Source organism: Oncorhynchus tshawytscha, unplaced genomic scaffold (assembly GCF_018296145.1).
Source record: "Oncorhynchus tshawytscha isolate Ot180627B unplaced genomic scaffold, Otsh_v2.0 Un_contig_37_pilon_pilon, whole genome shotgun sequence".
Classification (NCBI taxonomy): Eukaryota; Metazoa; Chordata; class Actinopteri; order Salmoniformes; family Salmonidae; genus Oncorhynchus; species Oncorhynchus tshawytscha.
The window spans coordinates 906,789-920,732 of NW_024609825.1; the positions used below are offsets into that span (position 1 = coordinate 906,789).

General features: G+C 44.4%; 1 protein-coding gene across 7 annotated transcripts in view; it reads left to right on the forward strand.

Moving 5' to 3' along the window:
• LOC112263830 (DENN domain containing 2B) overlaps positions 1-13,944 on the forward strand; it is an 82,547-nt gene that overhangs the window by 48,715 nt on the left and 19,888 nt on the right. For all 7 annotated transcript variants that reach the window (XM_024440452.2, XM_042319089.1, XM_024440455.2 and 4 more), the window contains 10 exons: positions 1,526-1,644; positions 2,142-2,360; positions 2,786-2,882; positions 3,061-3,105; positions 4,075-4,259; positions 6,431-6,540; positions 6,965-7,034; positions 8,399-8,476; positions 9,750-9,890; positions 10,052-10,200. In XM_024440452.2, coding sequence (XP_024296220.2) covers positions 1,526-1,644; positions 2,142-2,360; positions 2,786-2,882; positions 3,061-3,105; positions 4,075-4,259; positions 6,431-6,540; positions 6,965-7,034; positions 8,399-8,476; positions 9,750-9,890; positions 10,052-10,200 — 1,213 coding nt within the window. The remainder of the gene's footprint in view (positions 1-1,525; positions 1,645-2,141; positions 2,361-2,785; positions 2,883-3,060; positions 3,106-4,074; positions 4,260-6,430; positions 6,541-6,964; positions 7,035-8,398; positions 8,477-9,749; positions 9,891-10,051; positions 10,201-13,944) is intronic.

Sequence of the window (13,944 nt, forward strand, 5' to 3'; positions counted from 1 at the left end):
CTTGTCTCATCGCGCATTAGCGACTTCTGTGGTGGGTTTGACGCAGTGCACGCTGACCAGGTTGCCTGGTGTACGGTGTTTCCTCCAACACATTGGTGCGGCTGGCTTCCGGGTTGGATGTGCATTGTGTTTCGGAGGACGCATGGCTCTCGACCTTCGCCTCTCCCGTTCGTACGGGAGTTGCAGCGATGAGACAAGAATGTAACTACTACCAATTGGATACCATGAAATTGGGTTAAAAAAAAACTACTACTAGTCTGTAGCCATCAATTGCCCAATTAACAATCACACATGTTAGTAAACTTATTTCATTTCAAACTTCATATTTCTCTAGTAGGCTACTTATCGTAATCAACAATATCAGTAAAATGCCTGCGATAAGTATGGTCGGTCTCAATCATTTTCAGTTTATGGTCCCAGCTACACTCAGCTCTGATAATGCATAGGGAGGGAAGAGGCAAAAGCCCAGTCTGACTGGAATTTCATTTTCAGTATGACATGGCAGAATGCTCTGATGATCTCACTAAGATGGTTCATAAATAGGCAATAAATGATGAACCCCTTTTAACAAAACAGATACCTTTAACAGATACATTTATCACAGTTTAACGTTGGCCTTCAAGGTGTTCCTCCGTTTATAGGATTCTCTTCCATCATTGAGATGCTGAAGTATAGATTTAGTGTAGTCTCTTTTACCAGACACTAGCTCTGTTGTAAGATTCATTCTCGTCTTTCACTGCAAGTCTTTTCCCTCATGCCTTTCGACACCATCTGGCTCTGTTTTCCTTTTTAGTGCAGTTCCTTCATTTTCTCACAACCTTTTCAGACCCAGCTGAAATGCTATTCTCAGAGCACGTCTGGATGGACATGGGCAGTGGTGTTATACAAGTTTTTATACACGCTGGCTGGCTCTTTTCCAAGTGACATCAGTGAAAGCAGTGCTGTGTGAGATTCCCGTCAGTGTGCAGTGGAAAAACCCAAAACTCTTTGTGCAACACCTCTGAAATGTTGAGTGAACATTTCTGCATCAACAGTCTCATTGAAAGGATGTGAGAATGAAGTTCAGTGATACCTGAGAGGAGGAGGATGTCCCGCTCCTCCCCTTCGCCTCCCGCAGCAGACAGCCTGCATACTCCGGCCATGACTCACCACTAGCAGCCCAGTGTCCGGGAGTCTCGGCACAGTGCAGTCGGTCAGGGGCCAGCGGGGCCTCCGGGGCCCTGGCTCAACAGTAACTGTTTAAAGAGACAGTACATTTGGGCATTGTAGCAGCCAGCTGAGAGTGACATTTATCCTGGCCCCTGCATGATTTATTTGATCTGAGCTACACCACGGGGAGCCTCTCTCCTGCCCCCAACTCCCTCTCCTTCCCCCCGTCATCTCACACAGACTCTGGCCTGAAGCACCTCTGGCTTTGTCTTGTCTAGTCAAATACCTTCCTTCTCCCTGAACCTTAACATATCCTTCTGAACAGCTGCTGCTGTTATCTTAGACCTTAATCTGTTTTCTAAATGTCGTCACACAGAGAAGGAGAACCCGTACGAGGACGTGGACCCGAAGAGGAGGAGTTTGGGTCAGAAGAACCGCTTGGTACCGGAAAGCAACCGGACCTGGACCTCCCAGAAACTCAACTCACCTCCTCAGGTAACCCAGCTAGCTAGCAGAACTGAGGTATTTTCCAACGGTAGAATTATCCCTCAGACTGGAGTTAGAGCTCTGAAACCTGGACAGGATCCTCCAATAATCTTATTTCACAGCTAGATTTCTCATTATTTGCACTACAGAAGACTTTTGATGTGTTGAAACCTGGTGGAGTTCCAGTAAAATACTGTCATTCTGCCTGGAAATGTAGGTTTGGCTCTGCTGCTTTAATATGGATGGGCACTGTCTCGTCGTAGGAAAGATGATTTAGAATTTCCTTGTGTTCAGCTGGGAATGAGGTCACTGTGCGGTGAGGAAAATATCTTGTATTATTGGGTACGGTTACTTATTGTCATGACAAAAACTTCAGTCAATCCCAGACCAAACCAGGATCCATTGCTTCATCCTATGGGGCCTGGTCAGAAATTGTGCACTATAAAGGGAATAGGTTGCCATCTGGGACACAGCCTCAGTATTGTCCTCTCTCTCCCCCTCCACAGCTGCCCTCTAAGCCCAGTAGCCAGTCCCTGTGCCTCTCTGGTCCCACAGACAAGAAGAGTCACCGGGCGTCCCGCCTGTCCAAGCGACACAGCCATGATGACATGCTCCTGCTGCCGCCCCAGCTGGGGGTCTCTCCCTCCCCCTGCTGCCTGCTGGATGACAGCCTGAGCAGCGCCAGCGACACCCTGGCCTCTCGTAGGCACCGGAGGATCCCCAAGGTACAATATAAAACACTCCAGGCTGTAGGAATGAACCTGTTCTCTCCATGATGATCTCCTCAAGGACTATTCTATTCTTGGAAGCCATGTATCTACGGGGCCATGCATCTACCTGGAAGGCAAAATGAAGATGGATTTACTATAGACTATACAAATGTCATTCTTTTGAATAATTCCTAAATGCACTGTGACGGAAACTCTTTGCTGATTCTGTTCATACTCTGTTTTAAACACAAGCCATATCCCAGGAATAGTTCTGGACATGTAGAGAGAGAGAGCACTGAGAAGGATTTTATGTCTATCTTGTCCTCCTCCCACGCACTAAATGGAGCCAACTTTGAAAAGCTTCACCACAAGAGACCAGATAGTCCTCTACTGTAGGTTGTACACACACTGAGCTTCCCCTTTCCTCTCACTGCTTACAGATGGTCCAGAGAATCAACTCCATTTACTCTACCAAGAGAGGGAAGAAGAGGCTGAAGAAGCTGTCCTTGTCTAATATTGAGACGGCATCTCTGAGAGGTACATAGGGGCTCCTCCCTTCCTTCTCTCCATCCACTGTCTGGATCAGGGAGTAAATATTTGTCTCCCCCACCCACATAGTGTCCCAGTCATCTCATCTCTATGGCATAAACATACAGTTGTAGAGATGACCCCTGACCCTAAACAAACCTTTTTTCTCTCTCCGATCTGTTTACAGATGACAACAGCGAGAGTGAGAGCGATTCTGATGACAGGTTCAAAGGTGAGAGGTCACAGAATGCAGTTGAAGCTCAGTCCCTGGAGAACAATGGTGCACTTGGTCTATAGCTGTCTGTTTCTGCATAGACAGAGGATTTGTCTCACTCACAGCAGATACAACAAGCGCACATGTCTCTGTTAGTTTTGACAAGTCAGTGTTTGGAACAAGACATCGATCAAGTGACTTGTGACCAAAGGGACCACAGAAATGTAACTGAAAGGCAAAATAAAGATGTAATGGATGTGCTATAGACTATACAACTGTCATTCTTTCGAATAAATACTAAATGCACTGTGTTCGAACTCGTTGCTGATTCTGTTCATACTCTGTTTTAAACACAAGCCATCTGTGATGACAGTTATGGTGAACTATAAGGTTTGTACTTTTCTCTAATCTGTGTTTAGGTTGTTATGTGTTGGACTGTGTGAGGATAAACATGTGTGAGTATAGAGGTTTAATCAGTGTGTTGAAACCCAGCTAACGTTTTAAATCCAGTTAAGTTTTGGTTCCCAGAATGTTTTTGGTAGGTTAGAGATAACAATCATTTAACCTCCCATTTGTTTGGTTTTCAAAGCATTTTGTGATTTTGTTGTTGTTGATCATCCCAGGAATCACCTGGCAACTTTTCAGGGGGAAGTTCCTTGAATGTTTGGTTTCCTTTTACATCGTAACATGGTTTTGGAAACATCATGCTTGACAAAATATGTTTGGAGAACATTATCTTGTTATGTACTCTCTCAACCTAAGGGGAATCCAATGGTAACATTTAATTAGTTATGGGAATGTTTCTTGTTAGCTGGGAAGTGAATGTTGGACTGTAAGCTATTTGTCAGACTGCATGGTTTGTAGTGCATTATTAGCTGTGAGTGCTGTCAGTTGTGTGTAGTACACAGTGTTTGGGATATGCATTTTGTCAATACAACCCTGTACTGAAGGTTGAACTGTCCATATCCCTCTCTCTTCTCTCCCCAGCCCACACCCAGAGGCTGCTGAAGCTGCAGTCAATGCTGAGGAGGGCCCCTAGCTACCGCACACTGGAGCTGCAGCTGATTGAGTGGCAGGAGAGGGAGCTGTTTGAGTACTTTGTGGTGGTGTCCCTCAAGAAAAAGCCCACCAAGAACTCCTTCTCTCCCGAAGTCACCTACCAGTTCCCCAAGGTAAGGGACCAACCAAACTGTATTCTGGCCCCTCGGGCCCCTTGGTCATGGGTCAGACAGCAGTGTCAAGTCCCTTAAGTGAGAGAAAGGATTTAAACAGGAAGGGGTCCTGGTAGATAACTGTTTCTTCTGAGACATTACTCACTGGACCTACAGAAGTATGTATGCTGAGAGCTGGGATATATGGAGGTCGGAGACCCTTACCAATGTTGTTTGCATGTTGAAATAGAATTTAAAATGGCTTATTTTCATACAGAAAAATATTGATTTCGGCAGTCAAAAACGTCAGTGGACATACAGTTCAGCACATACAGTTCCTTCAGAAAGTATTCCAACCTCTTGACTTATTCCACATTTTGTTCTGTAACAGCCTGAATTCATAATTATTTATTTTAAATGCCTTTGGCAGCGATTACAGAGTCTTTCTGGGTAAGTCTACTAAGAGCTTTGCACACCTGGATTGTGCAATATTTGCATATTATTCTTCAAGCTCTGTCAAATTGGTTATTGATCATTTCTAGCCATTTTCATGTATTGCCATAGATTTTCAATACAATTTAAGTCAAAACTGTAACTAAGCCACTCAGGAACATTCAGTGTTGTCTTGGTAAGCAACTCCAGTGTATATTTGGCCTTGTGTTTTAGGTTATTGTCCTGCTGAAAGGTGAATTAGTCTCCCAGTATCTGTTGGAAAGCAGACTGAACCAGGTTTTCCTCTAGGATTTTACCTGTGCTTAGTTCTATTTATTTTATTTTGATTTAAAAAACCCTGTGTAGTCCTTGCCGATGATAACTATACCCATAACATGATGCAACCACCATGCTTGAAAATATGAAGAGTGGTACTCAGTGATGTGTTGTGTTGGATTTGCCTCAAACATAACACTTTGTATTCAGGACATGAAGTTAATTTCTTTGTCACATTTTTTGCAGTTTTTCTTTTGTGCCTTATTCCAAAACATGCATCCTGTTTGTAATATTTTTATTTTGTAAAGGCTTCCTTATTTTCATTCTGTCATTTAGGTTAGTATTTAGGAGTAACTACAATGTTGTTGATTCTCCTATCACAGCCATTAAACTCTGTAACTGTTTTAAAGTCACCATTGGCCTCATGGCAAAATCCCTGAGTCGTTTCCTTCCTCTCCGGCAACTGAGTTAGGAAGGACTGTAGTGACTGGGTGTATTGATACACCAATTAATAACTTCACCATGCACAAAGGGATGTTTAATGTCTGTTTTTTTTTTTTTACCCATCTACCAATTGGTGCCCTTCTTTACGAGGCATTGGAAAACATCCCTGGTTTTGTGGTTGAATCTGTGTTGTTTGTGGTTGAATCTGTGTTTGAAATTCACTGCTCGACTGAAGGACCTTACAGATAATTGTATGTGTGTGGTTACAGAGATGAGGAAGTCATTCAAAAATAAATGTTCAACACAATTTTTGTCCATGCAACTTTATGTGAGTTGTTGAGCACATGTTTACTCATGAACTTGTTTAGGCTTGCCATAATGAAGGGGTTGAATATTTATTGACTCAAGACATTTCAGCTTTTAATTTTAAATGTATTTGTAAACATTTCTGAAAATATAATTCCACTTTGACATTATGAGGTATTGTGTATAGGCCAGTGACACAAAATCTCAATGTAATCCATTTTAAATTCAGGCTGTAACACAACAAAATGGGGAAAAAGTCTAGGGGTGTGAATACTTTCTGAAGGCACTGTAGATGCAGATATTTCTGAAGAGTAGGGCCATGGCCGTAACATACGGGTTGAGGGAGTTTTCAGAGTTTATTGACAGTAAGTGGTGTAACCAGGAAACGGTTTCTATGGTAGTTAAGTGTTTACTTACTCAAAGATCTCTTTTTAAGTTATTTAAGATTTTGTTCAGTGATAGAATCCCCTGGGAGATATCAGTATGTTGATTCTCTGCCAGAGAAAAGCCTGACCCAATGACGTCGGGGGGAGAGGGGGTAGAGAGGGGGGTTTGGGGTGATAAGGGGAGGAGGTGCTAACCCTGTGTGGGAGAATGCTTAGGCTGGTCATTTATTCTTACTGTAGGGGACGTTTTTGGGGACCCTGTAAAGAGGACAGACTTAGTAGACTGTAAGCGTCTGGGTCTGTTTCTGACTGAGACATTTCCTGTTCCTTTTTCATCTCGTCTCACAGCTAGAGAGGCCCACCAAGCTGATGAGGGAGGCAGAGCAGAGACTCAAAGCCATCCCCCAGTTCTGCTTTCCAGATGCCAAGGACTGGACCCCAGTGTCTGAATACAGCAGGTACAGTACAGATTCCTGTATAACCCCATTGCATCACGGAGGAAAGCTCACCACCACACTGGTGGCCTATTAATCCCATTCCTTGCCTGAACCAGATGGTACTAATCAGTTGTGATGCACAAGTCTTCCATATATAGATTAAGGTTAAAAAACGAACAAATCGATAATATGATCAGATGTGTAAATATCAACAAGTAAAATTAGGAAGAAAACAAAGATGTAATGCCATTATCTTCATGAAATCCTGTTAGACTCTTACTCTTACTCCTGCCCCTGACAATGTGGGTCCCTAATACAGTCTTCTCTCTCCGCCACAAAGACTGTGCTACTTCACCAACCCTAAAGTGTGAATGAGATCCAACACTACGTTTCCTTTGATCACTGTTCAATCTCTCTCTGTGTGTGTGTGTGTGTTTCGGTACAGTGAGACCTTCTCGTTCATGTTGACTGGAGAGGATGGCAGCAGGAGGTTTGGGTACTGCAGGCGTCTGCTGGTAAGCAAGCCACCATTAATTCACTGGTGTCTGTTCTGTTCACACCGTGCTGAGCCAGCCCTGTTTGTTTTGACAAGGTTTTTTTCTTTCCTGTGGGACCATTGAGGTGTTATTGCGTCACCACGCTGGGTGTGAATAGGAGAGAAAGTAAATAAAGTGAATTTTAATGTCCGTATGTAACAAAGCTTGGTTGTTTTTGCCTTTCAAAACGATCGGGATGAATCCTAGTAAAACTGGACTCCTTCTGTTTCATGAGAGTTTCTCAGGGGAAGAATGACGAAAAACAAACCATGAAATGTCTAGGTTTGTCATTGTAGAGCACAACCCGCCAGTAAGGGTTTCTAGTCATTTGATGTTTTACGATGAGCCCACATTTGGCTTAAGTTCAGAAAGTATGGCTGTGTGGGATTTTGTGCTTGCTGTGATTTGTTTTTAATGTCACTGTTATGCCCAATAACATGTACATTCACAAAGTGTGTATGTTTTGTAGGGTTTGTCAGTATGTTTTAGTAGCCTACTGTATTTGTGTGTCACGTAGACCGAGATGGGGGCCATTCTTAAACTCAGTTCTGACTGTTACTTTACTGTATTGAGCTCAGTAGTTGCTGACATTAAGTAGCTGTAGATCAGACGACTCCTGATGCTGTGAGAGAGGTGAGTTTTCTCCTCTCCGGTAACCCAGCTCCTTCTTTCCCTGGTGGAGTTGGCATGAACAACACATTCCTAAGGACTTTAACCAAGTACCACATGCTTGATTTAATCATCCATTTGGAGAAAGCAGAGGAGAAAATTGCATACCTAATATGGACAACTGGATTTCGGGATTTCTTTATATGTATGCACGTGTTAATTTGTGTGTGTGTGTGCATGTGTGCGCGTGTGCACATGCGTATGTGTGTGTGTTTTAGATGGATAGATCCAGGAGGCCTGGTTGGCTCCAGAGTAGACTGGTCTGTGATTGTTTAGTGTGGAGGGTAGAGGTGATCATTAACTGTGTAGAGACTGCAGCACCTGTGTTTAGTTTACAACGAGAAGCCTCAGTCTCTCCAGATTAAAGACGTCCACCTCCAGCAGCGGAAAGACCAGATTTATAAATATTTCTTCAACCACAGCCGATTGTGAACTAACCTGGTACTTTATCTAAATAAAAGCAAGTACATCACATTGCTTTGGTCAAATTAAGCTGTTGGCTTTATAATGTTTGTGTGTATGGTAGTGTTTCAGTATATTCTCATTGATGTTGCATTATAAACTTAACCAAGTATCTTATCTTAGTATCTATTGCCACATTACTGTCTGTGTTACCTTATAAGACTCTATTCCCCAGGGACTGACGAGACTCTTAATTTGTGCCCTTGTTCCAGCCGAGTGGGAAAGGGCCTCGCCTTCCTGAGGTGTACTGCGTCATCAGCCGACTGGGCTGTTTCCACCTGTTCTCCAAGGTGAGTTCATGCTTACACACAAACACACACACACACACCCTAGTGTAGATGTCGTCGCGGTTACCTGTCTCTGAGCCGAGGCCAGTGTTCCCAGGAGTGAACTAGTTGAGGCTGTGCCAGCATTTCCACTCTAAGGCATCCTGTCCAGCATAAACCTTATTTTCAGCTTTTTCTCTCTCTGATTTCCCAGTTAAATTGTTTCCTTCACTTGTTCATGAGTTTAGCTAACATGAAACAGAGTGCTCATTGTGTTTAAGTACTCCATGCCTTATCTGCCTCCTCATGAATACTCTATGAACAGTGTATTTGAAGTGAATAAGGCCTGTGTTAAGGGAAACAATTAAGAGGTAGTAGACATATCTAATGAATGAAAATAACTTTTTATTACTGTGTCGTGAGTACTAAATTGTGCCAAAAAACTGTCAGTGAGTTTCATTTCATATTCATTTAAGGCCAAAAGGATGCATAAATACAATAGATTGTTTCTGTCTTGTGACAGCACAGGCACCTCAACAGTGAGGGTTGAACATCCCTCATACAGGTGGTGGATGTAGGTTTCAGAAGGCACCATTTTGAGGGCTTGAGACCTGCGTAGGTGAGAGAGGAAATGTTTTCCAAGGAGTATGAAATGCTTTTCTAGTTAAGGCGAGAAAGATGGGAGTGTTTGATTTCACCGGGAACAGAGGGTGTGTGGGGAGTGGAGGGGATATCATATGACCCTGAATGTGAGTGTGTCTCTCTCCAACAAACTTTCCAGACAGGAGTAGACAGGTCTGACACAGACAGACACATGGGCATATTGGGTGGGATTTTCCTTTGCTATTTTCCATATATATCAGACAGCCACAAAATAAATACATACTGTATTTGTCAAAAGGGGCAAAGGTAGCCTGGTTCCAGACAATAGCAGGAGCTTTCCTTCAGACAGCAACACACTACCATTTCCATTCCATCAACACTGGCCATACTAACTGAATGTACCTGGTCTTGGTCTATTACTAGAATCTCAATCTACATCCCGAGTGAAACATTATTCCCTATTTAGTGCACTACGTCGGACCACGGTCCATAAGGCACTATATAGGGAATTTGTGACTTTCTGTTTGAAATATTGAGTCTAGTGTCTGCAGTGGGGTCTAACTCTCAAGCCCCTGTCCTGTGCTGTGTGGTCTAACTCTCAAACCCCTGTCCTGTGCTGTGTGGTCTAACTCTCAAACCCCTGTCCTGTGCTGTGTGGTCTAACTCTCAACCTCCTGTCCTGTGCTGTGTGTAGATCCTGGATGAGGTGGAGAGGCGGAGGGGGATCTCTGCAGCCCTGGTCTACCCCTTCATGAGGAGTCTGATGGAGTCACCCTTCCCAGCGCCAGGGAAGACCATCAAAGTCAAGACCTTCCTGCCTGGAGCAGGGAATGAGGTTGGAGACACATCAGCCCTTGGTTGCTAAGGTTCCATCAAAGAAGGATGATGCATGAAGATAATGCGATGTATGCTTAATTGAGCATGACCTGTGACCTCTGTGAATGTATGACTGGTTGTGACCAAAGTTGTGACCCCAGGTGGTGTTCTTCTCCCCAGGTCATTGAGCTGAGGCGGCCCATGGACTCCAGACTGGAGCATGTAGACTTTGACAGTCTCTTCAGCTGCCTGAGTGTGCGTCAGGTGGTGCAGGTCTTCGCCTCCCTGCTGCTGGAGCGCAGAGTCATCTTTGTGGCTGATAAACTCAGGTGAGCATCAAGACTCTTATAGTTGGTAACCCTTCTAGTAATAAGTAAAGATGGAGAGAGAACTGAATCACCTACTCATGGGAAGCTGTCCCTGACTAATGGTCATGCCCTGTTAGAGGCAGGTGGGGGTTGTTGAAACTTGTAGTTGTTAGATGATGGTTACTTGTGCCAAGTGAAATGCTCAATAATACCTTTAGTGGCAGTGTTTTGATAAGGTAGTTCTGAAACGCTAAGGGCTGTTGTCATTGTTAGATAATGATTGAAACTACAGTATTTACAGAGGAATCTGATACGTAGAGCTCTCAACGCCTGCTCATATTGTAGTGTAAGGTAATCGCCTGACAAAGATCTTAACCCTCCGACATTAGGCTATAAATAGTAAAAATAGTTCCTAGAATACTTCATCCTTGTCACACATGGTGGCTAGGAGTGAGATCAATTGCTGTCTAGGATTACGGTGTATGTTAGCAATAATATCCCTTCTCAGTTATCACAGTCTTTTTCTGCAGTGAATCCACCTACCCCATTACAATAACATCTGCCTTACATGAGAGGGATTTTATCTCAAGCTCTTGTACATTTTCCCTTTTCTGTTTACGTTCACACAGAGATCTGACTTTTCTCAGACCCACATTGCTGAGCTCAGGGATCCTCTATCTGTATCTTTCTGGACATACTGTCATCATAACACTGTTTCACATGTCTTGGTGCATTTCCTCTCACAGAGATGACATATCCTGAACTTTAAAGAAGGACTTCGAAGAGAGAATTTACTTGTATAACAGTTCCAATAGTGGGGATTGCCCTGCCACTCTGCCAGTGCACTCTGGCTCACACTAACTGTTGATAGCAGATTTAATTCCTCAGTCGAGCTGCTTACCATTCACCCAATCTGCACAGCAAATAGCAGCCTTCTACTGTGGGTTTGTCAGTTGGTGCTTAACTGGTTTAGCATGCGGGGACAGGGTTAGAGCTGTTAAATGAATCGGTGTAGCCATCTCAGACCGCACCTACCACTATGGAGTAATGAAACTCTCCCTGCATGGACTCACAACTGATGTGGTTCCAGAAATGGGTCATCTCTCTGCCGGAGGCCACTGCCCAACCACGGCAGGCAGGGTGGGGTGGGGATGATAACATGGAGCTAGGGGTCTCCAAGGAGCCAGAGTCCTACCAGGCAGGCACAGCAATCTGCCCCTGGCTATAGGACAGCACTCTGGGCTGAGGGGCTCTGTTAGAGGGGGGCAGGTTTGTGTTGAACGGTAATCTCTACACATCAGAGGACAGTTTAAACAAACATCAGTGGGGGCAGTGACTGTGAGGGGAAGGAATGTACTTCCTGTGTGCAGCGACTCTCCCCTCTGATCTATGGCTTCACTGTCACTGTGTGACTGATGGCGCCATGTTCCCTCCCTGGTCCCTGCCTGGCCTGTTTACGACAGCCCTCTCTCTACCCAGGGGGACTCAGAGAAAGCGGTTTCTGTCGTCACTCTGCCGTTTGAGACAACGACTCCCTGGTACATGTCAGTTTGCACATCACCCAAAGATTGTTAATCAGTCACCCATTTCTAAGGAATCTTGTGAACAGCAGCAAAGACTTGAGAGCTGTATCGAATAGTCTGTGTCTGAGGTACTTTTAGTGAACAACATTGAAAATCAGCACCATGAGTCTTGACAGACTACAGTACCACAGACTACAGTACTACAGACTACAGTACTACAGACTACAGCCCTGCTCAATGTTAGAACTTCATTGAAAACCATATACTATTACTTCATAAAACCTGCTTTGTATCAACACAATGACATACTTCACCATTCAGGTCTTATTCAGGTTCTGAATAAAGGCAAAACAATACGTTTTCATTGTGGATTAGCATCACAAACCAACCAGTCCTTTCTGTGTGTGTCTAACTAGACTTAGTCTCCAGGGCTCACACCCAGAACCACAACAGATGGAGCTCTAGCTGCCAGAGTGCCCCAGAACACGGACCAGACCCCCTGTGTCTCAGTTCCCATTGAAAACAGGATTCAAGGAGCCACTCGGTGTCATTGGGCCGTGTTGGGGAGAAGGGAGAGACCCTCCACTGACATCCCTGGTAAAAGGGTCTGGTCCCGCGGGAGACCAAGAACACAATCCAATCCCAGAAATCCCTTCCAACACAACATGATGTATGTCTGGGTGTAATGTATATCTAATCGGAGAAGGATCTGAGGGAGGGAAAACACCAAACAGGCCATGTTAGGGAATGTGTCTCCACTGGGTTGTACTGTTGTAATATTTGATATATAAGTATTATTTTTTAAACCAGGTGGTTCGAGCCCTGAATTCTGATTGGCTGAACGCTGGGGTATATCAGACTGTATACTATGGGTATGACAAAAAAAAAACTATTTCAAATCAAATCAAATTTTATTTGTCACATACACATGGTTAGCAGATGTTAATGCGAGTGTAGCGAAATGCTTGTGCTTCTAGTTCCGACAATGCAGTAATAACGAGCAAGTAATCTAACTAACAATTCCAAAAAAAAAAAAAAAACTACTGTCTTATACACAGTGTAAGGGGATAAAGAATATGTACATAAGGATATATGAATGAGTGATGGTACAGAGCAGCATAGGCAAGATACAGTAGATGATATCGAGTACAGTATATACATATGAGATAAGTATGTAAACCAAGTGGCATAGTTAAAGTGGCTAGTGATACCTGTATTACATAAGGATGCAGTCGATGATATAGAGTACAGTATCAACGTATGCATATGAGATGAACAATGTAGGGTAAGTAACATTATATAAGGTAGCATTGTTTAAAGTGGCTAGTGATATATTTACATAATTTCCCATCAACTCCCATGATTAAAGTGGCTGGAGTAGAGTCAGTGTCATTGACAGTGTGTTGGCAGTAGCCACTCAATGTTAGTGGTGGCTGTTTAACAGTCTGATGGCCTTGAGATAGAAGCTGTTTTTCAGTCTCTCGGTCCCAGCTTTGATGCACCTGTACTGACCTCGCCTTCTGGATGACAGCGGGGTGAACAGGCAGTGGCTCGGGTGGTTGATGTCCTTGATGATCTTTATGGCCTTCCTGTAGCATCGGGTGGTGTAGGTGTCCTGGAGGGCAGGTAGTTTGCCCCCGGTGATGCGTTGTGCAGACCTCACTACCCTCTGGAGAGCCTTACGGTTGAGGGCGGTGCAGTTGCCATACCAGGCGGTGATACAGCCCGCCAGGATGCTCTCGATTGTGCATCTGTAGAAGTTTGTGAGTGCTTTTGGTGACAAGCCGAATTTCTTCAGCCTCCTGAGGTTGAAGAGGCGCTGCTGCGCCTTCCTCACGATGCTGTCTGTGTGAGTGGACCAATTCAGTTTGTCTGTGATGTGTATGCCGAGGAACTTAAAACTTGCTACCCTCTCCACTACTGTTCCATCGATGTGGATGGGGGGTGTTCCCTCTGCTGTTTCCTGAAGTCCACAATCATCTCCTTAGTTTTGTTGACGTTGAGTGTGAGGTTATTTTCCTGACACCACACTCCGAGGGCCCTCACCTCCTCCCTGTAGGCCGTCTCGTCGTTGTTGGTAATCAAGCCTACCACTGTTGTGTCGTCCGCAAACTTGATGATTGAGTTGGAGGCGTGCATGGCCACGCAGTCGTGGGTGAACAGGGAGTACAGGAGGGGGCTCAGAACGCACCCTTGTGGGGCCCCAGTGTTGAGGATCAGCGGGGAGGAGATGTTGTTGCCT